The following is a 24883-nucleotide window of genomic DNA, read 5'->3' on the forward strand; positions in this document are numbered from 1 at the left end:
GGGGGGGGGGTTGGTGATGAGCTGAGCACAGACCAGGTCCCGCTACTCGGTACAGGTCTCTCACTGAGGGCAGTTTTTACCACTGGCCCGAACGACAAACTCTGGCTCTGAGCGGTTTGGCTAGGCTGTCAGCTCCTGGGAGACAAGAGGGAAGTGCACTATCCCTAACAACTGTCGGACTTGCTGTTCAAGCACAAGACTCGCCACACAAGGCGTGACATTGACGGACGGGGTGGGATTGAAACCGGCGCTGCAGCGCCGCCGAGACCTGATACCTCCTCCACCACAGCAAGAAACCCGCAATGAACGACACCACCGGAACTGGTCTCTTTGAGAAGGATGGCGTAAGAGTAGCCGTTGAGGGCTGTGTTAGTACCACGCCAAACCCGCCCGTCCAAGCAGCTTTCGGCTACTGACACTTGCCCAGGGCCACGGCACCCTCAACGCAATCTATGCCGCCGTCACCGCTGCCTCCCACGCGCGCGGCTGGCCCGGTGTCGACGTTCTCATCATATGCGGTGACTTCCAGTCCACCCGAAACGGCCATGATGTAGAAGTCATGTCTGTCCCTGCAAAGTATCGCGTGCTCGGCGATTTCCATGAGTACTATTCCGGCACCCGCACCGCCCCGTACCTGACCCTCTTCATCGCCGGCAATCACGAAGCTGCCGCATACCTGTGGGAGCTCTACTACGGCGGCTGGGTCGCCCCCAACATCTACTACATGGGTGCTGCCAACGTCCTGCGCGTGGGCCCGCTACGGATCGCCGGGCTGAGTGGGATCTGGAAGGGCTTTGACTACCGCAAGCCACACCTGGAGAGGCTGCCGTTCAGCAGGGATGACATCAAGTCTTTTTATCACGTGCGAGAGTTCGATGTGCGTAGGTTGCTACAGATCAAGGAGCAAGTGGATGTGGGGCTCAGCCACGACTGGCCCAGGGGCATCGAGAAGCATGGCGACGTGCAGCAGCTGTATCGTACCAGGCCCATGTGGAAGGAAGAGAGCCTGGACGGCTCACTTGGCAGCCCTGCGGCCGAATATGTGATGGACCGGCTGAGGCCCGCCTTCTGGTTCTCGGCGCACATGCACTGGAAATTTGCTGCTGTCAGGACCTACCCTCCCCCCTCTCAGGCCGTCGGTTTGGACGGCACGGCTGAGATTGCGCCGAGTGAGGGCGCATTGCCTGGCCCTCCAACACAAGAGGCACCAGTTGGGAACCCAAACGAAATTGACCTGGATATGGACGACGACGAAGACAGCGCACCCCCAGCACTCGATCAGAACGATGGTACCGCCGCCAAGGACGAGCAGGCAGGGGCCACATCCACCGTTACAGATGAGCTTCGCTCCCAGCTCCCGGCCTCGTTCACACAACAGCCAAAACCGAAACCCTTCGCGGGACCGAAACGCACCCCAGGCCAGCCTGTTCCGCCAACAATCACAAACACCACCGTGCGCTTCCTCGCACTCAACAAGTGCGAGCCGGGTCGTGATTTCCTCCAGCTCTGTGGCATCCACCCTGTCGACATGGCCACCACTGACGACGCATCAGCACGACCTGAAAGCACCCCGCTGCCACACCAGGGCCGATTCGCGCTGCAATACGACCCGGAATGGCTCGCCATCACACGCCACTTCCACCAGTATCTCAGTATCGGCGAGAGGACAGCCCAAGTGGCTGCGGACGAGGGTGAGGAGGCCTACGCGCCCAGGCTTGCCGAGGAGCGCGCGTGGGTCGAGGACAAAGTCGTGCGTGCGGGCAAGCTGCCCGTGCCGCAGAACTTTGCCCAGACAGCGCCGGCGCTGGATGGGGGCGCCGATCAGAAGCTGTGGGAGCTGCACTCGGGGATCCAGCCGCAGGAGCACACGAACCCGCAGACGGTCGCATTCTGCGCGCTGCTGGACGTGGAGAACCTATGGGACGCCAGCGAGGAGGAAAGGGAGCGACGCCGGCAGGAGGGCCCACCGCCGGAGGCGGGCAGAGGTGGATGGGATTCCAGAGGTGGAGGAGGGGGGGCTGGCCGTGGTGCCCGAGGTGGTTTTGGGCGGGGTGGGAGAGGTAGAGGACGTGGCAGGGGCGGACGAGGAAGAGGACGGTGATCAACGAGCTCAAGCAGCATGGATTATATCTTGGTTTGTCGATGAGAAATGCGGGCATGGTACAAAGCTGTACGTTACTGCCATGACGAGATACCCACGGGCGTAATTTCCAAAGATGCTAAAATGCAATTTCTCTATGATTATTGTTCCCTCCCGACTGGAGTGCCGGAGTTGTATCAATCCTATATTAACATGAACTGTCTCCCCTCTGAAAAAGCGAGATCTCAACGGGGCAATGTGAGTCAAGCAGAGTGTGGGGGAGAAGAATAATCAATCTTCCATCCGTTTTAGACAATCAACCCACGGGTGCGAGAAAGGTTGATCGCATATGCTAAGATGGGCAACCCCTTTTTCCTTTGTCTTTTTTCCGAGGCCGCTACAATGTCACGTGTTGCCTGTTCTGGCTGTGTGCAAATGAACCATTTGACACTTGATGGCCGAAGTGTGCCATGGAATTGACATTTGTTCTTGTCTGACCAGAGAGGGTATCGCCTTGGACCACGGAGGTTGTTCCCAGACGCTTACCGCCCGCCTTGTGCCGTGTGGCCCGAAACCGTGTTGTCCACCCTGAACGCCGCAGTGCTAAAGACATGAGATGAAAAGAAAGAAACCCAGATGGGCAGTCACCTCATCGAAACTGGTCTTTGCGAGAGGGTCAGCTCTCATGACCTCTTGCTCGACGGCTGCGGCATGTGCTCACTGTCCATCTGAAGATAGTCGGCGGCCGTCAGCAGCTCGAGACACATGTCGACTGGGATGTCCATGTCCGGAACGTCGTCCTTGTCCTGGTATCTGTACCAGTAGAGCAGGTACTCGACGACTTTTTCCAGGACGACGGCACTGAACAATCTCAGTCAGCAACGCCCGTGATCCGTACTGAATGACCGTTGGGCTTGGTGTAGAGAAGGGGGAAACGAGCATCTCAGATCAAGTGTAGTTAACAGTCAACCAGAACCGGCTTGTAGGCGGCTCTGTCAGAAAGAACACAGCGAAATAATTGTGATTCATCATCGACACTGGTGCGAAGGACGACTCGGGAGAGGAGGTGGGCGGGCGGGCGGGGGGGTTACGGCAGGTCAAGGTGTGAGAGCAGCGGGGGAGAAATAACCAACTTCATCTCAGGCAGATTGACGACCGTCTCCAGGTTCTCCTTGAAGTTCTTGTCGGGATCGACCGAGGTCTTGAGCATCCTGCTGGCGTGGCAGGCCTCACGTGGCAGGACGTACTCGTAGCCCTCGGCCGAGACGAGCGTGATGTACTTGCTAGGAGCCATGCTGATCCTGTTCCTGGTCTCGGTCGACTTGGTAAAGAGTTGCAGGCAGTAAAAGAAGGTTCGCTTGGGGGGGGGGGGCAGAGAAGGGTGGATGTTCCGCAGATGGGAGCTGGTGCTTCCTGCAGGCGATGGCGATCAGTCAGAGAACCAGGCAGGGCCAGGCCGGGCGGCTCCTTTGTCTCTTGCAGAATAGAGTTTGATGCTCAGGTCACGGTCTGGACAGGAGACGACGTGTCATGGCCTCGCTGCAAGCCCCAAGGACCGCAGGCTTGGATGAGGCTGAAGAAGAGGGGAAGAGATTGCCGGAGAGGATCGCAAAGAGGATCGCAATCGGGATCTTGTGAGAAGAGACAGAGGTTTGTCGTTTCGAAATTTTCAAGTGGGACGGGAGCTTGGGCCACCTGGCAGTGACGGAACGGGCGCAGGGCAGCAGGGCAGGGCGGCAGGGCAGCAGGGCAGCAGGGCAACTCGTGCGCTGGCCCGGGCAGCAGGCTGCAGCTGCAGCAGCAGGGGGGAGGTGGGGCAGCAGGGCCAGGTGCGCTGTGCCTGCGCCTGCGCAGGAGCTGCAGGACAACAGCAGGGACAGTCGGGGACGGTCCAGCCACCGCTAAATCTTAAGGTTGCCTGTTAGGGACAGTTTCCCCAGTCTTCCTGCCACCGAATTACAAGGGTCCGGGTCAGTACGAGCAGCATCCGGCAGCAAGCAGCACAGCAGCTGGACCCAGGCGGGTGGGGACGTGTGAGGCTTCCTTGCCCGTCAGCGGGCTGTACCAGACTGGCAGGCTGGCAGGCTGGCAGAGTCCACACAGCACAGAGAGAGCCAGATGACGTGAGGTCGGATCGAGTAATTGCTGGACGACACGGCTGCATCGTCATCATCATCATGGCCATGGCATGTGGTACCCAGACAAGATACTTTGATACCGCTCAGTACTCGGTACTACGGGGTGGAAGCAACTGAAGCAGCAGCTGGTTGATATGCTTTAAGCGTGCGACGGTGCCGATGCTCTGTGATCCTGCGCCTCTACTTGGTCGGATGCTAGTCGTTGCTGGGGACACCCGTAAACACACACACACGCACTCCTGCCTCCCAGCTTCTCTGAGACACATCCCAACCTCCTCTTTCTCCCAATACGCCAATTGCTTTTGCTCTGACCTTGACTCTCGCCCATCTGACCCGGCAAACTTCAGCATCCCTCCTCATCTTTCCCCTCATCTCAGAATTGTGTTGTTGTGTGTGTTTTTTTGTGTCGTGAACAACCATTGCCATTCTATCCTATCCTAAACCATCCGTCCATTCATCCATCCTTCCACCCACCCGTCCTTCCCACTGGCCCTTGCAACCAACCAAGCCAAACCGACCTCGGGACCAGCCAAACAACACAACATAACACAGCGCACACCCCTCCACCTCGCTCACTCCGGCCCGCCTATCAGCAATCTGCATGCACTGACAGCTGCAACGCATTCGCCTCGCATATCCGAACAGCAGCCAGTGCCAGTATTTACTTGCGCTCGCTCCGAAATACCTCGACTCACCGGGCAAGGACAACAAACATCAGTCACTCCTCCCTACACTTGACCAGCTTCTCTCGCGGCCTGCAATCCCGCCTGCTCGACCTGCCTGCACCCCGGACTGGACCGAACCTGTCCCCCGGCCAAGCTACCCGTGCTTAAGCGTGGTCTGGCCCCGCCGTTCACTGGCAACCGCATGCGAGAGACCAAGGAACCTGAGGGGAAAAAAAATCCATGAGCATGGCTTCGTCCTATAGCTACCGCAACTCGTACTACAGCAACAACCAGCCGCTCCACGACGAAAAGTATTATGAGAGTGGCCGCAAAACGCCAAGCAGCACCAGACGGCAGCAACGGTCAAGTGATGGGACTATCAGCACCATGATGAGCAATTCCACTTCCGGTCGCGAATCATCAGCAACAGCCATGACCGACGCCCCCGCCTACTCCAAGAAGATTGTCGTCGTCGGCGACGGCGGCTGCGGGAAGACGTGCCTCTTGATCAGCTACAGCCAGGGTTACTTTCCAGAGGTACGTGGAATGCCTCTTTCTGCCCTCCACCCTCCACCATCCACCCTCCACCATCCTAGCCCCTGCTGCCTCCCACGCGTCTGCCGCCAGTCAGTGTGCTGCACACCTAGCTGACGGCCCGCGCAGAAATACGTCCCGACGGTCTTTGAGAACTACATCACGTACCCTACGCACCGCCCTTCCGGTAAGACCGTCGAGCTTGCCCTGTGGGATACCGCAGGCCAAGAGGAGTACGACCGCCTGCGACCGCTGTCCTACCCAGAGACCGACCTCATCTTTGTCTGCTTTGCCATCGACTGCCCCAACTCACTCGACAATGTCATGGACAAGGTGAGTCCCTGCAGCCGTCCTCCTCGTCCGCACCCGCTGCTAACGTCACACAAACAGTGGTACCCAGAAGTCCTGCACTTCTGCCCTTACACGCCACTCATCCTTGTCGGCCTCAAGTCCGACCTGCGCTACAAGAAGACGTGCATCGACATGCTCAAGACTCAGGGCCTGACACCTGTAACACGAGAGCAGGGCATTGACGTCGCGCAGAAGATGAACGCCCAGTACATGGAGTGCAGCAGCAAGGAGATGAAGGGCGTCGACGAGATCTTCGAGCAGGCCATCGTCACCGTCGTCTCCAACGACCGACGGAACCTCGAGGCCCAGGCTGCGCAGCGTCAGTCCTCAAGGCGGGACAGCACCCACCTCGGCGGCATCCCCGGTGCCGCCGGCATCCGCAAGAAGAAGAGAAAGTGCAATTTCCTGTGAGCGGGTGAGCGCTCCAAGCAGCAAGCAGCAAGCAGCAAGCAACCTGCATAAAGCACAACGCGCAGAGCCTTTTGTCGCTCACTCATAGGCGGGCCGCCCCGAGCTGTCCCGCGATACGCCATGTGTGATGAGATGACGCATGAACCGATATGACCAACGCTTACCTTGATGGATTCGGTACGGCACGTTTTCTTGACTTCATCACGAGACTGAATGAAGAATGCAAGAGGATTGGGCGGGCTTTGAGAGGCCATGAATGATCAAGACGAGCGACGACGAGCGGATGAATGATGTACGAAACGGTGGACAGGGAGGGTTGGTGCTAGATGAGTCCACAGCGGAGGATAAGGCTTCTCTTTTTTTTTTTCTTTAACACTGCAGCCTCATATTCGCATACTCACATCGCGTCATCTTTTCCCTTGTATGTTGATGATACCTCCCTCTCTGGCGGAAGGAGGGCAACAAATGGATGGCCCTCAAGGTGTCTCTCCTCGGGCTGGCTCGATGCCAAAGGAGGCGCCTCCTGAGTCGCTGTCACTGAACACCCCCGATCGGGTGCGATCCCACACCGTCTGCCTGTCACACGATCGGACGGACGGACGGTTTTTACTTGTTTCTATGGGATATATTGAGTCGTGGTTTTGCAATGCATGGAATAGGAAACGTCAGGAGTTCATCTTCCTCAATCGAGATTAATCCTTCTTGAGAAAACCTGCCGCGCTTGCCCGAGAACAACTGTGTGAAGAATGATTCTGGGTGTCTATTGGGTATCTATCCTCGACAACTCTTTCCTTACGCCCCCAGCTGGCCAGCCTCGGCCGTGCCCATCGGCGCTATTCCAAGGCCGCCCCCACTCATGAAGCCTGATAACATGACGAGGAGAGCGGTGTGCGCCTCATTCAGGACGACCCAAGCTCAGTATGGTGTTGGATGGTGGCCACGAGCTGGGTGGATTCCCCCAGCAATGGCCAAGTCTCACCCCTCAGGTCAGGGTCTTAATCTGTTGCTCGTCACCACCACCTTCGATCTCACCCGGCCCGTCGCCATCAACACCACCACCAACACTGTCAGGCTCCTCGCCTACTTTCCCTTGGGCTGCTGCCTCGTCGCCCTCGACCTCGCCCTCCTCCTTGGCCATGACATTCTCAAAGGTGCTCCACAGCGCCTCGACCGACGAGAACTCGTTGCCGACCGTGATGACGGCCTCGAGGTTCCGATTCAGCTTGTTGATGTTTGCCAGGACCTGCTCGAAGCTCTGTGCGGGCACCGGGGGGGATGGTGTTAGCGTGGAAAGTACCGGTTGGGGGGGGGGGGCTGGCTGGCAGTTTCGCCGCTTGAAATTATTACCATTGCAATCTCGCCCATCAGCGCCTCGCGCTGCTGCTCAAAGTAGGCCCTGCTCGAGGGGTTGGACGCCGCCATGTTCGGGGTGATGCGTTTGTACGCGTGCGTGCGTGTGGCTTCTGTTGTGAGAACCGTGGTGTTGTGTGTGTGGAGCTGGCCCAGGTTCCTGGCGGTCGCGTATCGCGTCTTGCGACACCTCTTGACGCGCTCGGGATCTCGGTGCGCGGACAGCCACAATGCCGGGTTGTGAGTTGAGAGTTTGGCCGGGTGGGTGGTTTCTGCTGCCGTTGCCGGGGCAAATCGGCCGTTGGCGCCAGCGGGCCAAGCAGCAGGCCTGAGGCGGTTGGGTGGCTGCGGGGTTCGGCAGTGACGTTGGTTGCAAGCTCCTAATTATAGCGTCATCAGGATCCTCGGTCCCGCTGTAGCCTACACTGAGTATTTTATTATAGCTTCCAAGGTTGTAGTCTATCTTGCTATGCACAACTTATTACTGACTCAGTTGCAACTTGCAATCCTTTTATAGTAGTTGACCTAGATCCATGGGTCCCACACCTCACCGTAGTAGCCAAGCATGTAGACTAGCCTCAATCAACCCGGGGAGTGCATTTTGGTCGGGTGAGCAGGTTGGTTGATCCTACATCATACCTAGTCTGGACGAGTGAATTAGTGATCCCACGACAACTGGCATATATGCTTAGATACAAGTGCATGTTTGGCCGCAAAAGCCTTGGTAAACAACTTACTCATCTGCCCTGCCTAGATTGAGAAGCTGGGCAGTGTTTCTGCTCGCTGAGCCTTTGTTGTCGTACCTGGGCATCATGCACATCTCTCCAAAAGTCTAGGACCCTTGGGTCAGGGTGGGGAACACCACCCACCTGCTTGGCACGCTCGCCAACACCTCCAAGTCTCCAATCTGTCACAATTCACCTGACAATACAAGAAAGTCTCGGACGAATTTTTGACTTCATTTTTGGTTTTTCATTTCCAATCATCACTTCTCACTGCCCATCTCCTTCAAGAGACGCGTGGTGTCGTTGTACAATACCGAAATGGCTATAGACTTGGGCCCAGGCTCTGAACCTGCCGTTGTTGAACCTGGCGCGACATCCTCTCACCAATAAATCTTCTCTCAGGTTCCAAAATTAAATCGTAGACTTACGCGCACCTTATACCAGCTTGATGGCGACAGACTTGTTTTGCGTGTAGTTGGCCAGAGCAGCTTCGCCGAGCTCACGACCAATACCTGACTCCTTGTAACCACCGAAGGGCCTGCGACAAGGCTGTCAGTATGTTTCGAAATAGTCGAAGGGGAGGGGAAGGGAAGACAATGAAGTTGGTTTTTCAGGGGGGTGGGGGGCTTACATTTGGTGGTGCAGGGCGTTGTAGCAGTTCACCCAGACAGTTCCAGCGTTCAACCTGTTGCTCACGCGGATAGCAGTGTTGAGGTCCTTGGTGTGGACGGCAGCGGCCAGACCGTAGTTGGTGTCGTGGGCAGCCTCGATGACATCCTCTTCGGTCTTGAACCTAGCAATGGTGCAGACTGGGCCGAAGATCTCCTCCTGCATGATCTTCATCTTGGGGGTGACACCGGAGAAGATGGTAGGCTTAATGAAGTAGCCCTTGTCGCCGTGGCGCTCGCCGCCCGTCTCGACAGTGGCGCCCTCGTCCTTGCCGGCCTTGATGTAGCTCATGATGCGGTCGTACTGGAGCTTGCTGACCTGCGGGCCCTGGAAGGTGTCCTCGGCGAAGGGGTCGCCAACCTTGTTCTCCTCGGCACGCTTCTTGAACGCGGCCACGAACTCGTCGTAGATGCCGTCCTGCACGTAGATGCGTGAACCGGCACAGCAGCACTGGCCGTGGTTGAAGTAGATGCCAAAGTTGACCCAGTTGATGGCGTCCTCGATGTTGGCGTCGTTGAAGACGATGTTGGGCGACTTGCCGCCGAGCTCAAGGGTGACCTTCTTGAGGTTGGACGCCGCGGCGGCCTTCATGATCTGCCGGCCAACGGGGGTGGAGCCCGTGAAGGCCACCTTGTCGATGTCCATGTGCGAGGAAATAGCAGCACCGGCGGTCTTACCGAAGCCAGAGATGATGTTGACGACTCCCGGGGGGAAGCCGGCCTCCTTGATGAACTGTGCGGCGACCAGGCCGGACAGGGGTGTCTGCTCGGCGGTCTTCAGGACAACGGTGTTACCCGTGGCCAGCGCGGGGCCCAGCTTCCACGACCACATGAGCAGCGGGAAGTTCCAGGGGATGATTTGACCGCAGACGCCGATCTGGTGGGACGGGGCATGTCAGCCAAGCGGAAGGGGCAAGCACTGGGGCGCGAGGGGTGCTCTTACGGGCTCTGGTCGGGTGTAGTGGAACATGTCCGGGCTAATGTCAAGGGTCTTGCCCTCAATCTTGTCTGCCCAACCTCCATAGTACCTTATGCAGCCGACGACGGCGGCGACGTCTCCCTTGGCCATGGTGATGGACTTGCCGTTGTCGAGCGACTCGACGGCGGCCAGCAGGTCGGCGTTCTTCTCGAGGAGGTCGGCCAGCTTCAGCAGGTACAGACCGCGCTGCTGGGGCGTCGTGTCCCGCCATACGCCCTCGAAGGCCTTGCGCGCGGCGGCGACCGCAATATCAACATCCTTCTCGGTACCCTCGTGAACGGAGCAGATGACCTCCTCAGTGGCGGGGTTGATGACCTCGAACTTCTGCTTGTCGACACCCTCGACCCACTCGTTGTTGATGAACCTGGGAGGGGAACGCCGTGTGAGCCATTGGTCCAGACGCACGAGGGAGTGCCGGGCATCTTCACGATGTGGGAACTTACAGGCCGATGGGCTGCTGGTACTTGCCAGTCGCCGGGGTGTGGAGCTCCGTGAACAGAGACATGTTGGCTGTGATCTGTGGTTTGGGTGTGGTCTGGTGACGATGTTGTGATGGTTGTCGGTGTCTTTTTGGGGGGGGGGGGAAGAGTTCGCAGTCGCGCTGCAGGTTTAGGGCTGGAGGGTGGGATGGGTATCTTTGGAAAAAGGGAAAGTTGAGGAGTTGGAGGAGGAGGGAGAAGCCAATCGAGCAGAAACGAAGCGGCGGCAGTTGGAAGAAATAGGCAGAGGCAAGGCAGTGTGGCAAAGGGGCGCCAAGGGGCGGTGGTAATGTTAATCGCAGAGCAAAGCGGGGTTGCGGGATGCTGTGGACGTGCTGGTGAGCCGCGGTTTGGTGGTGACGATGTCCACCAAAGCTGCTAGTGCTGGGCAAGGGACCTCCATACCAGGCCGTCTGTCCGTCCGCTGTCTGGCTGTCCGTCCAGTTCGGTCCAGAGTCTCTGCTCCCGACCCAGTCAATTGTTACAGGACGGGAAAGGCGCCGAGGCACGAGATCGGGGCATCTGGAGCTCCCACTGGAGCTAAAGCCCGGATCCGCACTCGACTGGCGGGGACGTCTGGGGGCATTGGCCAAGGGGTCTCACACACGGTGGCACACCCAGACAACCGCCCCCTTGCCCCCAAACCTACACTAGGTATCCTCATCCATGTCCCCACGCCATGGCCCTCGTGGCGGACGAGGTCGACGGTTTCTTTGTCGCCCGGGGGAATGGGAGCGGCTCAACAAGAGACCACCCAGCTGGCCAGCTGCAGGTAGCACGGGCATGAACGGGTGTCAAGGGTATCAAGGGTGTCAAGGGTGTCAAGGGTACTCAAGCAGGTACCTAGATACCTAGGTACCCAGGTAACCCAGATGGACTCGGTCGCCGCCCGGTGCTTTGTTTGACCCAAGTAACCAGGTCCCCACACCCGCGACGACATGTCCCGCCCTCTGATCCGAGATTGGGCATGGCCAGTACCGGCCTATGCTCTAGTTAGGCCTCAGACTGGCCGCTGCTCCCCCCGTTATCCCGGCATATTGTCAGGGCCGACACGTATTGAACTGCGGCAGCCATCCTCTCCTGGCCGAATGAATCGCTTGCCTTTTGGCCGAGACCAAGGACCACACCACAGGATGTACCTGCCTACCTACGTACCCAGGCATCTCAACAACCAGGCATTACTTTCTGTTCCCTTCCCTCGACCCGGGAACCTCCTGATACCGCACCACCGTGCATGTTGGGCCACTGCGTACTACACAGTACTACTACTCACTGCCTGGGAATGTCTGGATCCGACAGGTGGGGTTTGGAGCTGGAACGACCCCGCACCCTCATGAGCCACCTGGGCTGCCCCGCCATCTTACCCCAACTTTCTGATGACCTATGAAATCATTCGCCCTGATCATCGGCCAAGTTGGTCGGTACTTATATTGCAGTCTGCTAGTCGGTCTGTCTGTGTTGCTCCTACAGACCACGGGCTGCTAGCCAATGTCTGCGGTACCCCCAGAACTGCCAGAGGAGAAGACACTAGGTGTTTAGGACCCATTGGTACCCACGTACCTAAGTGGCCGGGGTACCTAGGTAATTAGTAATAGCACGAACCTGAGGCTCGAGGTTCCATACTCTGGCCAAGATGACAAGATGGACAATTTGCGATCCTTTTTTTTTTCTTCTTCTTCTTTGAATGCTTTGAGAAAGACGACTCGTACTTTTCTGACCCGAGGCTGAATTTGTCTCAAGCTGGACCAGGCCCAGCTCAACAAACCAATGGCCCAGGGTCGATTTTCGGGACAATGCTCAGCGACCTCGGGAGTGGGGCCCCAGGTCAACGGTTGGATTCATCTGGCCGCCCCCGTCCCCACCTCTTCGCAACTCCACGGGGCCCCACAGACTCCTCCAGTCCTTGCCAGCTTTCCCCGAGTCAGCAGTACGCTGCACACCAAGCTTCACACCTGAGCTCAGCTGCGAGGCCTCAACCGTCAACTGGGCGGCGCCCTGTTTGCCAAGCAGCAAACCAGCGGGCCGCAGCGGATCCGTACTCTTTCGGACAGCTGGAATCTCCCTGGCCTGCTTCTGGCTGATGCGGCTCACCACCACCCTCTCAACGACCGAGGTTAAGCTTCTGCCACTTCCTTGCGCCCGACGACCACGTCTGATCGTTGATGCATCTGGAACGCGGTCCTTTTCTCAGGTCTCCTGCCTGATGACAGTAGTACTAACATGGTAGACTGAATTCTTGAATGGCTGACGGGCCCTCCTTGGCCTGCATTTCTTAGTTCCCTGACTGTCACCTACCCCGGGCTCGCTAGCCCTGTCACTGCATGTGTTCCGTGTCGCATGCACTCGAGACAGCTGCACGCCGCGTGGGTAGGGCTGAATATTCGAACCGTCAGGTCGCCTCCACTGGCCTGCCTGCTTGCGGTGGTCCGATCCGCTGTGATGAAAACATGATGGTTGATGTCACCATGCACAGGCACATGGAAACATAGAACCACGTCCCAGGGCGATCGAACCTCGACATTCTTACGCGTTCCTCGCTGTTCACTACACCTAGGTGACTTGTGGGTGCTACCTAGGTAGGTCGTGCATCTTGCCAGATAATGTCACTCCATCCATGTTTATCCATCGCCTCCACTTGGCAGTGTGGCCCTGTTCCAAGCAGTCGGGTCCAGGAACCTCGACCCTCACTAGTCTGCGTCTGGGTCCGCGCCTGGCTCCGCAACTCCTCGAATTAGACTGTCAAAAAGAGCCATGTCCACCCCTTGCAACCCCCAGTCATCCACGTCTGCCGTTGAACCTGGGCCGAACAAGGCTGTCGTATCGACTCCAGCATGTCCCAGGTCGAAAATGTCGACTTCCAGGGCTGCTGTTCCCGACTGTACTCCAGGTCCCGTCGTGGGCAGGTCACGCTCAGGTGAGAAGGGTTGCCCGTCAGCATCGGCATGTTCCCCGCACCCAACCGGGTCTGGCGTGAAGGGAATCGATTCTCCCACTCCTGGGCCCCCTCTGCCATGCTCCTGCGAAAGGCCTCGGGGATGGTAGTCCCTGTGATGGGCCAGGGAGTCCAGGGCTGGGTAGGCTCGAGACTCCCCACCTAGCGATGCCTGCTCAACACCAACTGAGCTCGACATGCTTCTGTGCTCTATCTTTATTGTTCCAAAATACGGAATGTGGATCCGCAGCGTGTGGCCCACCCCAGATGCCCTGTCAGCATGTTGAGATTCGGCCTCGTCCGGCTCCGGGGAGACTGTGGTGCGGTACGGTTCGCCCTTGGTGGCGTTATCTTCGATGTCAAGCAGGCGCTCGAGGATGCTGGAAATCTTGCAGGCCAGGACGTCTTTGCCGCCTTCTGCCATCTTCGAGATACACTCAAGTGTATGCTCAAGCAGAGCCCGGTCGCTTAGCCGCTGGTGTGCTAACATTGGTAGGGTATCGCCGCGGTCATTCTCCTTGACGTGCTGCGGGAGGCGAGCCCTGATGTGTGCAAGACTCATTACCGTGCTCGCAATGAAGGCCAGAATGTCAATCCCCCTGCAATATGCGGCGACCGAGACTGAGCCGCGGAAAGACACGAAGCGTGTCAGGATTTCCCGACTAGCCATTACGGCTGTGGCTTTGCTATATTCATATTGTCCCCCTTCTGAGTGTCGGAGAAGGTAGGGCAGGTGAAGCTGCGCCAGCAAGTGATAATGCGTGAACTGGTTCATCAGGCGGATGGTCTGATGAAGCGCCTGGCTGTTGTCACCGACGAGGGCGGCGGCGCGCGGGGCTAGCCACCACTGAGGTGGCATCAGGGTCGTGATCTCCTGGAGCAGCGCGTCAATCTCTTGGGTTTTGGCAATGTCTTGTAGACCAGACACATTGCGCTGCAGAATAAGTCCACCTGCTACTGCCTCCATCCGCTCCAAGCGCTCCAGGGCAGTGCAACTCTCGAGGGCCTGTGGGGACGCAAAGGGGTTCTCGGGTGCTCCCTGTGGCAGGCCCAAAATCAGTGACAGGTAACGATCAGAGATTACAAGACGATACCACATGTGTTCCGGGTCAATACGACCTTGATCATGCTCGTCGAGCAGCACGCGTGGGCCCGCACCGCGATCAAGACCCAGCATCTGCGCTATGGTCATTGCTCGTCGGTGAGTCACCCACGCTCGGCGAAAATTCCCCGCGTTATTGTGATACATTGCCTCGATCATGATGCATTCGATCCCCTCGAGCGAGCCGACCAGCTCATCGTCGCTTGTGACTGACTTGCTTGACACCTCTGCCAGGCGGGACATGGTCGATTTGTGACTGATGCTGAGAGCCTCCAGGCCTTGCATGGCGTCTGCCGTGATGCCCTGCATGAAAGTAGCCAGGAGCAAAAGCTTCCGAGCTATCAAGACCGGGTGGGACCTCGGTGAGGGCGATTGAAGCATCTCCCGTGCTGACGGCTTGGCCTGGCTCAGAAGATTTGAGTAAGGCACGCACACTATGCCGTGAAACAGTATTGAGGTATCGACAGGAGCATCAAGAATTATTTCCAGATCTTCCTCTTTAGGCCACACTTGGAGGAGAGCTCGGCATAGGCCACCATGTCTGTCTTTCACGGGCTGAGATGTGCCTCGGCCGGGATTCGCAGGGGAGGGGCTCTTCAGCGCGCGTCAAAAGGCGGCGCAATATATCAAGCCAATCGAGTACACTCACTGCTGTCTCCCTATTCGTGTCCTTGCCGACGTGGAGCTCCGAGTTCCTTAGACCAATTCCGTATGGCGAGGATAGTCTCCCGACCTTGTTCTTCGTCCGGCCCGAGTCTCTCGCCTCTTCGCCCTTATCCACAGTCTCCAGGCCATCTTCAAATTGCTGGCTGATGCAATTGACCTTGCGGCTCCTGCAGCCGTCGCACACGGACGCTCCAGGCGAAGCAAAGGTACAGCGCGTCTTCCGCCGCTTGCACTGCCAGCAGCTTTGGGTGCCTCTGCGGGTTTTCCGCCGCTTGAGGGGAGATGGCTTTTCGGTAGTACTATTTCCAGTGCTGGGTTCCGCCATTTTCCCTCTCAATTGAACAGATCATATCGACGTTAACGGAATGGTTGCCGGCCCTGGCAGATGGAAATAAGGTGGGCAAGTCTAAGAGAACCGCGGCGGAATTGGGGTGCCTCGAGTAAAATAGTCCCGCGCCGCCTCCCCTCTACATTGCTTACTTAAGTAGTCATTCCGCCGCGGAGCTTGGCTGTACACCATGGCGGAAACAATCATTAATAAATGAACACCACTCCCGCCGCGGTGTAAAATTTACACCCTATAGCGAGCGTATAAGATCAACCTCAGGTCTTCAATTTCCGCAGCAATGGAAGTTCCTCTGCAGCCGTCGGAAAAGCACAAAGCATACCATCGGGTACTGTCATTCTACCTAGGTATTCAAATTGCACCATAATGGTAAAGGTCGCCATTGCTGGTGGCTCTGGCCGTGAGTACACGCGATTCCGGGACATTAATTCGGGGTGTTCTGACCAATATAACCAACAGAGGTTGCCAGAGAGGTGATAGATGCTCTACTAGCAGCAGACAAGCACGAAATAACTGTTTTAAGCAGGGCTGTTAGTAGTTCGCCAAACTCACTACTTCTTCTCCTTGCCTAAGCCGCAATGCCGAATACATGGGTGCTCAAATAACAATGGTTACAGCCTCGTCCAGCAAATGGAATTCCGTCGATGGTTCACTGGCGCGTTGTTAGCTACGACAACAAACCAGACCTGTCGGCATCCTTAAAAGGAGTACACACTCTCCTGTCCTTTGTCCAGCTACTTGCAGACCCGGCCAACCAGTCGCAGAAGAATTTAATTGATGCTGCTATCGCTGCAGGTGTCAGACGTTTCGCTCCGAGCGAATACGGGAGGTAGGAGTATCCTCATCTATACTTTTCGTCTTTGTTGACCATGTGTTGATTAGTGCTGGGACAATTCACATGCCTTGGTGGATAGGAAAGGAAGAGGTCCGGAACTACCTGAGAAAGGTCAACGAGAACGAGAAAGTGAGACTTTCCATTCACATACCTATTGCGTGCATTCTAACTGTTGTCGAAGCTCCTTGAGTATACCCTCTTCCAACCAGGCCTGTTCTTAGACTATCTTGCGTCTCCCTATAAGACCGCCAGGCACGTCGACCCTCTGGACACCGTCTTTGATCTGCAGAACTGTCGAGCAATTGCGGTCGATGGCCATGAAGATGCCGTAATTACCTTCACTGCGGCCGCTGACCTTGCCTCAATGGTCGCGAGAGCCGTTGACTATGAGGGAGAGTGGCCAGAAATCGGTGGAATTAGAGGCAACCGTGTAGCTTTCTCGCAAGTAATCAAGCTTGGTGAGAAGATCCGAGGTATGTCGTTTCCATTCTCTGCTCAGAATCAGTCCCGACACATAGAGCTCAGAACAACACAGGCCGTCCTTTCGTTGTCGACAAAGTGAAACTAGAAGATCTGGAGGCTGGTGTTTTGAAGACGTCGTGGACCCTGAAGCAAAAGCACCAGGCCGTCCCGGATGAGCAGCTCGCTGGTTTCTTGACAGAGGTACCCATCGGATTCCTGCTGAGCAGTGTCAACGGGGCCTGGGATATTTCAGACGAGTTCAACCAACTGTTCCCGGCATGTGAACTTCACGAAATGGGAGAATTCCTCACTAAGGTCTGGGCAGGAAAGGCGTGAGTGGAATATTGAAGGATAGATAAACCGCTCAAGTAGGTCAATGCTATATTTAAGAATAATATTAAATTATAATATTCTATTAAAATATAACTTAAATTTAAATACTTAAGCTTATATAGTTTTACTTTTATTTTATATATATTTAAATATATATATAATATTTTTATATAATAATAAATATTTAAAATTTTTAAATTTATATAGTTTTATTTTTATTTTATATATATTTAAAATATATAAATTAAAACCTTTTAATATATAATCTTTAAATATTTATTTAAAAGAGATAGTTTTAATATAAATATATAATTATATTTAAAATTAATATTTAAATAAAATTTAAATATTATAATTAAATATTAATAAAAGTATAATATATAAGTTAAAGTATAACTATATTATATTTATATATAGTATAAAAGGCTTTAACTATACTATATTTTTCCTTTATATTATATAATTTTTTTAATAGTTTAAAACTTATATATAAAGTCTTTAATAGTTTTATATATATTCTTATAGTTCTTTTAAAAGAAACTTTAAATTTACTCTTTCCTTTATTTTTATTATATTTTTTATATTATTAAAGAGTTAATAGTTATTAGTAATAAAAGTATAGATTTAAAAGAGAATAAAATTATTATACCTTTCTTTTATCTTTTATAAATTACTTTTAAAACTTTTTAAGAGTTTTAATACTTTATTAAAAGTTTTAAAGGTAGTATATTATAAATTATTTTTATTTTAAGTTTTTTAAAGTTAATAGTTATATATTTAAATAAAGGTTATAATATTTATTTAATAAGAGTTTTATTAGTATATATATATATATATATATATATATATATTTAAAGGGATAATTTTTAATTAGACTTTTTAATATAATTTATTTATATAGTAATTATTTTTAAAGATTTAATTTTATTATATAATTCCTTTATAATATTTTAGTTAATATTATTATTAAAATAATACTTTTAACTTTATTTATATATTATAATTATTATTATTAATATTATATTCTTTTAAATATTAAATTTTAAATACTTATTACTATATAAAGGTATTATATATATCTTTAAATATATATAAAATAAAAGTAAAATTATATATAATATAAAAGAAAGATTTAATAATTAAAAGGTTTATTTATAATTTTAAAGTAAGCTTAAAGATATAAACTTATATATTTATTAATTAATATTAATTAATAATTAACTAATTATCTCTTTATATTTTATTTATTTATTTATATATAAATATAATTATATTTTATTATATTTATTATAAATATTAAAAGTATAAAAAAATATAATATTTTATTATTTTTATTATAATATAATTAAATAAAATTTTTATAAATATTAAACTTTAATTAATTCTTTAATATATTTAAAGTTATATTTTATCTTTTATTTATTATACTTTAAATTATATTTTTTATTAAATTAAATATTTATTTATTTTATTAAATAATTATTAATTAAATACTTATTTAATTTTAAAATTTTTTTCTAATTAATAAATTAATATATTTAATAAATAAAAATATAAAAATTTATTAATTAAATTTTAATTTTTATAAACTATATATAATAAAAATATTAAATAAAAATAATTAAATTTATATAATCTTTATTCTTATTAAAATTTAAATAATATATTAATAAAGAAATTTTAATAATAATAATAAAAACCTTTTAAAAAGTTATTAATTTAATATTTTAAGTTTTTAAAAACTTATAAACTTTATTTATTTTAAAGTAAACTTTATTATTAATATTAAATTTAATCTATTAATATTAAATATTATATTAAATTTTATTATTTAAAATAATTATATTTATAATTAATTAAATATTTTATTATAAATATTTTTAAATAAATTAAATATTTATAATTTATAAAAAATTTAAAATTTATTAATTTATTAATAAATTTAAAATTTTAAATTTAAATAAAACTTATAAAAGTTTACTTTAAAATATATAAATATACTTTATTTAAATTTTATTATAAAATTAAAAATATATTAATTTAATTATAATTAAAATATTTAATAATATAATAATAAAATATTAATTTTATATTTTAATTTTATATTTAAATTATTTATTTATTTAAGAATAATAAATTATTATTATTTAAAAATATATTTTAAAAGCTTTTATAAACTTTATTAAAATATAAAAAATTTAATATTTTAATTTAAAATAATAATTTAAAATATAATTAATTACTTAATAATAATTAATATATTAAAATAATTATTTAATTTTAATAATATAAATTATATATTTAAATATTAAAATATATATTTTAATATTTTATATATAATTAATATTATTAAATTAAAAGTTAAAATCTTTTAAACTTTATAAAGTATTTATTAAAAATATTAATAATAAAGTAATTATAAAGTTTATAATAATAATATATATAAATTTTAAAAGTTTAAATTAATTAAAGATTTTTAAATAATTTTAATTATCTTTATATTATACTTTATATTAATAATAATACTTTATATATATTTTAATTTTATATTTCTTCTTTTATATAAATATTATTAAAGATTATTATTATATAATTATAATTAAAATAATATTTATTATTATAAATATTAATTATTTTTAAATTAAATATTAAAGAATATATAAATATTTTTAATTTTATTATTATAATTATATAATAATTAATTAATTAAATAAAATATATATTTAAAGTTTAAAATTAAAATAATATTTTTATTATTTTTAATAATAATTAATTTATAATTAATTATTATAAATATAATTAAAAACTAATATCTACTTACTTAATAATTATATTTATTTATTTAATTTTTATTAACTATTTATTTAATATAAAGATTTATATATATAAGGCTTATATAAAATAATATATTTAATTAAAATTTTTAAATTTTTAAAACTTTTAATATAAACCCTTTAATATATTTTAATATATTTAATAATTTATACTTTTTTCTAAACTATTTAAGTATTAATTAAGTATTTAAATATTAATTAAATATTAAAGGTTAAAAGTTTAGAGTATTAAAGAGTTAAAAAGGTATTAAAGATTAAAAGAATATAATCTTTATTTTTATTTTAACTTTTAACTTTTAATATTAATTAATATTTAAATACTTAATTAATATTTAAATATATATAAATTAAATAGTAAAAAAAGTAAAATAAAAGTAAAGGTAAAAGTAAAAGTAAAAGAGTACTAAAAGTTAAAATATACTAAAAATATATTAGAAGGAGCTTATATTAAAAGTATTAAAATTAAAGAAGGAAATTATATTATAAGGTCTTTTAATACTAATTTAAAAGGTATTTATTATAAAAAGTTATTTAAAAATTAATATTAAATAAATAATTAATAAAATTAAATAAATAAATATAATTATTAAATAAATAAATATTAATTTTATAATTAAATTATTAATAATTAAATTATTAATAATTTAATTATAAAAAAATATATTTATAAACTTTAATAAAATATTAATAAAAATTATTTATTTATATTTTAATAATAAATAATATATAATATATAATTATTTTAAATAAAATTAAAATAAACTTTTAAAGTATTTTTAATAATAATATTATTAAATATTTTAATTAAAATAAATATTAAATATAAAATTAAAATAGTTTATTAAATAATAAATTTAAAGTTTATATTTATTTAAATTAATATTAATATTAATAAAATAATAATTAAATTAATTTATTAAAATTATATTTAATATTATTTATTTAATAATATTATATAATATTATAATTTATAAAGATAATAATTAAGTAATTTAAAAGTAAAATATAATATATAAATATTTAATAAATTAAATAAAATAAATTACTTTAAATTTTAAAAATTATAATTAAATTTTAATTTTAATAAATAATAAAAAATATAATAAATTTAATAATTATAAAGGTATATTTTATTTAAAAGTAAATATTATATTATTTTTAAATAAAAACTATAATATTAAATTATATTAAAAGTATTATTAATTTAAAAATAAAAGTTTATATAATATTATATAATAAAAGTAAAACTTTATATATATATAAATTTAAAAATATTAAAAAGTAATTTTTTATAAGTTAAATTAAATTTAATAAAATTAATATAAATTAAATATTTATTTTTATTATTTATTTAATATAATTAATTATTTATTTAATAATAAAAGAATAATTTTATACTTTTAAAAGACTTTAAAGATTTATATATAATAGAATTATTATATATAAAATTTTATAATATTTAAATATATTTTAAAATTTAAATATTTAAAAGAATTTAAAGTTTTAAAACTTTTAATATATTTATAATAAATAAATTAAATAAATTAATATAAAATTAAATAATTAATTAATAAATAATTAAAAATAATTTTAAATAAAATTAATATATTTTTATTAAAAATAAAATTAAAATAATAAATAAATATTTATAATATTTTTAAATATATTAAAAATAATTATATTATTAATAAATATATAATAAAATATTTTATATTTTTAAAAATAATTTATAAAATATTAAATATAAATTAATAATTATAATAATTTATTAATATAATTTTAAAGTATTTAAAGTTTTAATAATTTTATAATTATAAATTAATTTTAATAAATAAAATAAATTAAAAATTAATAAAAAAATAAAAATATTAATAATTATAATAACTTTTATTATATAATATTAATTAAATTTAATTATAAAGAAAATAAATAATTATTTAAAATAATTTATTTATTAAATAATTATAAATTAATAATTTTTTAATATTATAAATAATATATTAAATTATAAAAATATATAAAATAAAGAAATATATTTTATTAATTTTTTATATATTTTTATTTATAAAGCTTTTATAAATTTATTAAAAACCTTTTATTTTATATAAAAATAAATAATAATAATAATTAAATTTAATATATTATTAATTATTAATTAATAAAATTTTATTATTTAATTTTAAATATATTAATTAATTTTTACTTTTTTATAATTTAAATTAGAATTTTATTAATTTATAAAACTTAATAATATAAATTAAATTTATTATAAATATAAATATTATTTTAATAATTAAAAACTTTATTAAATATTTTAATATTAAATAATATTTTAATTTAATTAAAATAAATTATATTAAAAATATTTTATAATATCTTTAAATTTAAATAATTTAAAATTTAATTTTATAATTATTATTATAATTATATTATTATATAAAGTAATTAAAATTAAATTAAAGTTTAAAGATTTAATATTAATATTTTTATTTTATATAAAAGTAATAATATTAAAAATTATTTTAAATTTAATATTTATTAAAATAATTTTAATATTTTATAATAATTTTAAAATATATTATAAATATTATTAATAAAATTTTATATTAAAATTTAATAATAATTATAATTTAATTAATAATATTAAATATAATAAAAGTTTTAATTATTTTATTAAAGTTTATTATAAAATAAATAATATTTTATAAATTATTTATATTTTTAATTTTATTATTAAGTTAAAAGTAAATAATTAAAATTTTAATAAAATAAATATATATATTTTTAAAAATTAATTTAATTAAATTTATTATATAAAACTTTTATAATAATTTTATAATTATTTATAATATTATTTATTATTAAAAATATTTTATATTAATATATTAAATTATATTAATTTAAGTTATATATTAATTTTAATATAAATTAATTTATTAAAAGTTAAAATTATTATAAATTATAAATTAATTTTAATATTATTAAATATATATATAAAGTTATTATATAATTTAAATATAAATTAATTAAAATAAATAAAAATAAAAGTTATTATTTTTAATTAAAGTTTTAATTTTATTTTATAAATAAATACTTATTTATTAACTTTATTATATTATAAATAAAATTATTAAAAGGTTATTACTTAATTTATTAAATTAAAAGATAATTAAATAAAGTAACTATATTTTATTATTATATATAATATTTAAGTTTATAATTTTAATAACTTATTATTATAAAAAAAGAAATAATTATTATATAATTAAGTTTATAATTATATAAAAATAAACTTTTACTTTAAGAAGTTATTATTATTTAAAATAATTAATATATTTAAAAAATTAAGAAATTATAAGTTTAATTTAAAGTATATTAAAATTTATAAAAATCTTAAATTTAAGTTTAAAAGTTTTAAATTAAAGTTTATATTTATAAAATAAAAGTTTTATAAAATTTAAAAAAGTTTAAATAAAATTAAAAATTAAATTAAATTATAATATAATAAAAATAATTAAATAAAAATTAATTAAAAATTATAATTATAAATTTTTAACTTTATATTTAAAAGAATAATATTTTATAATTATAAATATTTTTAAATAAATATATTTATTTACTTTTAAAATTAAAATTAAAATTAAAAAATATTATAAATTTAAAAATTTTAATATTTAATATAATATTTATAATAATTAAATATAAAAATAAAAATAAAATTTAATTTTTAAAAGTTAATATAATTTATAATTATATATATTATTTAATTTAATTTTAATATTATTAAATAAAATTAAAATAATTTTTAAATTATTAATTTAAATACTTTATTTAATAATAAAAATATTAAAATTATAATTATTTAAAATATAATTATATTAATTTTATATAAGATTATTATATTTTAAAGTTTTATTAATTTATATTTAATAAATAATTTATAAATAAATAATTATTTTTAATAATTTAAATATTTATATTATATTTTAATAATATTAAATATTTTATTTATTTTATTTTAATAATATAAAAATAAAATTTTAAATTTATTAAATTTAAAAAATATTTTAATATTATTAATATTATATAATTTATTATTTTTAATTTAAAAATTACTTTTTAATAATATATAAATTTATTAAAAATAAATATATTATAAATAATTAATTAATATTATTAAAATAAAACTTAATATTTTTATTATTAATAATATTTTATATTTTAATATATAAATATATAAAATTATTTATAATAATAATATTTATTATTTTTAAATATTTTATAATAATATCTTTTAAAAAAGTAAATTTTATATAACTTTAATAAAGTTAATATTATTAAAATAAACTTTAATTTTAAATAAATATTATTTTTATTTAAATAATAAAAATATTATTAAAAAAATAACTTTATAATTATTATAAATAAATTTAATATTTTTAATATTTAAAGTTTTATAATAATTATTTATTAATAAAATATTATTTATAAAATATTATTATTAAAATTAAATAATAAATTTATATTTATTATTAAAATTAAAATATATTATATAAATATAATTAAAATAAAGTTTTATATTAATATAATATTATTAATTTTATTATAATTATATTATTAAATATTATAAAACTTATTTTTATTATTTAAATATTTATTATAATAATTAAATTTATTATAATTATTAATATAAAACTTTTAATAATTATTATATTAATTAAAATAATAATTATTATTATAATAATTTATATTATAATATTTATAATAATTTATATTATAATATTTATAATTATTATATTAATATAATTTAAATAAAATTAATAAAATTATTAAAATTATAAATATTTTAATAAAATTAATAAAATATTATAATATTTATTAATATACTTTATATAACTTAATAATAATTTAAATTTATTAAATAATCTAATATTCTATTAAAATATAATAAATATTAAGTTTTAAATTTAATAAAATACTTTATTTTAATTAT

General features: G+C 40.5%; 7 protein-coding genes across 7 annotated transcripts; 3 read left to right on the forward strand and 4 right to left on the reverse strand.

The window, feature by feature from the left end:
• Nucleotides 1-100: 100 nt before the first annotated feature.
• On the forward strand, nt 101-2101 carry KVR01_008255 (uncharacterized protein; the record flags this gene model as incomplete). Its single annotated transcript, XM_044794525.1, has 2 exons — nt 101-368; nt 428-2101. Exons 1-2 carry the CDS (start codon nt 303-305, stop codon nt 2099-2101), a joined length of 1740 nt encoding a protein of 579 aa, XP_044643233.1. The 5' UTR covers nt 101-302.
• Nucleotides 2102-2207: 106 nt separating this feature from the next.
• Nucleotides 2208-3768, reverse strand: KVR01_007755 (elongin C). The gene is made up of 2 exons (XM_044786951.1): nt 3214-3768; nt 2208-2941 (listed from the first exon to the last, which is right to left on the reverse strand). Exons 1-2 carry the CDS (start codon nt 3372-3374, stop codon nt 2764-2766), a joined length of 339 nt encoding a protein of 112 aa, XP_044642733.1. The 5' UTR covers nt 3375-3768; the 3' UTR covers nt 2208-2763.
• Nucleotides 3769-4327: 559 nt separating this feature from the next.
• Nucleotides 4328-6890, forward strand: KVR01_008160 (uncharacterized protein). Its single transcript, XM_044787196.1, has 3 exons — nt 4328-5420; nt 5547-5750; nt 5808-6890. The coding sequence occupies exons 1-3, from the start codon at nt 5124-5126 to the stop codon at nt 6177-6179; spliced, it is 873 nt and encodes a 290-aa protein (XP_044643138.1). The 5' UTR covers nt 4328-5123; the 3' UTR covers nt 6180-6890.
• Nucleotides 6867-7961, reverse strand: KVR01_008297 (uncharacterized protein). Its single transcript, XM_044786660.1, has 2 exons — nt 7527-7961; nt 6867-7434 (listed from the first exon to the last, which is right to left on the reverse strand). The coding sequence occupies exons 1-2, from the start codon at nt 7599-7601 to the stop codon at nt 7162-7164; spliced, it is 348 nt and encodes a 115-aa protein (XP_044643275.1). The 5' UTR covers nt 7602-7961; the 3' UTR covers nt 6867-7161.
• An 88-nt stretch (nt 7962-8049) lies between these two features.
• Nucleotides 8050-11007, reverse strand: KVR01_008292 (uncharacterized protein). Its single transcript, XM_044790406.1, has 5 exons — nt 10345-11007; nt 9866-10265; nt 8886-9799; nt 8267-8792; nt 8050-8173 (listed from the first exon to the last, which is right to left on the reverse strand). Exons 1-4 carry the CDS (start codon nt 10404-10406, stop codon nt 8690-8692), a joined length of 1479 nt encoding a protein of 492 aa, XP_044643270.1. The 5' UTR covers nt 10407-11007; the 3' UTR covers nt 8050-8173; nt 8267-8689.
• Nucleotides 11008-12623: 1616 nt separating this feature from the next.
• KVR01_008219 (uncharacterized protein) lies at nt 12624-15387 on the reverse strand. The gene has a single exon (XM_044783446.1). It carries the CDS (start codon nt 14793-14795, stop codon nt 13068-13070), a length of 1728 nt encoding a protein of 575 aa, XP_044643197.1. The 5' UTR covers nt 14796-15387; the 3' UTR covers nt 12624-13067.
• Nucleotides 15388-15792: 405 nt separating this feature from the next.
• KVR01_008192 (uncharacterized protein) lies at nt 15793-17059 on the forward strand (the record flags this gene model as incomplete). Its single annotated transcript, XM_044782194.1, has 6 exons — nt 15793-15826; nt 15886-15960; nt 16054-16255; nt 16309-16390; nt 16443-16734; nt 16797-17059. 6 exons carry the CDS (start codon nt 15793-15795, stop codon nt 17057-17059), a joined length of 948 nt encoding a protein of 315 aa, XP_044643170.1.
• Nucleotides 17060-24883: the final 7824 nt, after the last annotated feature.

This window comes from Diaporthe batatas, assembly GCF_019321695.1.
Source record: "Diaporthe batatas strain CRI 302-4 chromosome Unknown Contig00009, whole genome shotgun sequence".
NCBI classification, from domain to species: Eukaryota; Fungi; Ascomycota; class Sordariomycetes; order Diaporthales; family Diaporthaceae; genus Diaporthe; species Diaporthe batatas.

What these genes read in the sequence shown, in the direction of transcription:
- KVR01_008297 (XM_044786660.1), bottom strand. Translation starts at nt 7,601, where the DNA reads ATGGCGGCGTCCAACCCCTCGAGCAGGGCCTACTTTGAGCAGCAGCGC. An exon ending in TGATGGGCGAGATTGCAATG is followed by an intron (nt 7,435 to 7,526) that starts GTAATAATTTCA and finishes GTGCCCGCACAG; the next exon opens with AGCTTCGAGCAGGTCCTGGC.
- KVR01_007755 (XM_044786951.1), bottom strand. Translation starts at nt 3,374, where the DNA reads ATGGCTCCTAGCAAGTACATCACGCTCGTCTCGGCCGAGGGCTACGAG. An exon ending in GTCAATCTGCCTGAGATGAA is followed by an intron (nt 2,942 to 3,213) that starts GTTGGTTATTTC and finishes GAGATTGTTCAG; the next exon opens with TGCCGTCGTCCTGGAAAAAG.
- KVR01_008292 (XM_044790406.1), bottom strand. Translation starts at nt 10,406, where the DNA reads ATGTCTCTGTTCACGGAGCTCCACACCCCGGCGACTGGCAAGTACCAG. An exon ending in TACCAGCAGCCCATCGGCCT is followed by an intron (nt 10,266 to 10,344) that starts GTAAGTTCCCAC and finishes TTCCCCTCCCAG; the next exon opens with GTTCATCAACAACGAGTGGG. An exon ending in AACGCCCTGCACCACCAAAT is followed by an intron (nt 8,793 to 8,885) that starts GTAAGCCCCCCA and finishes GCCTTGTCGCAG; the next exon opens with GCCCTTCGGTGGTTACAAGG.
- KVR01_008160 (XM_044787196.1), top strand. Translation starts at nt 5,124, where the DNA reads ATGAGCATGGCTTCGTCCTATAGCTACCGCAACTCGTACTACAGCAAC. An exon ending in GCCAGGGTTACTTTCCAGAG is followed by an intron (nt 5,421 to 5,546) that starts GTACGTGGAATG and finishes CGGCCCGCGCAG; the next exon opens with AAATACGTCCCGACGGTCTT. An exon ending in TCGACAATGTCATGGACAAG is followed by an intron (nt 5,751 to 5,807) that starts GTGAGTCCCTGC and finishes TCACACAAACAG; the next exon opens with TGGTACCCAGAAGTCCTGCA.
- KVR01_008219 (XM_044783446.1), bottom strand. Translation starts at nt 14,795, where the DNA reads ATGCTTCAATCGCCCTCACCGAGGTCCCACCCGGTCTTGATAGCTCGG.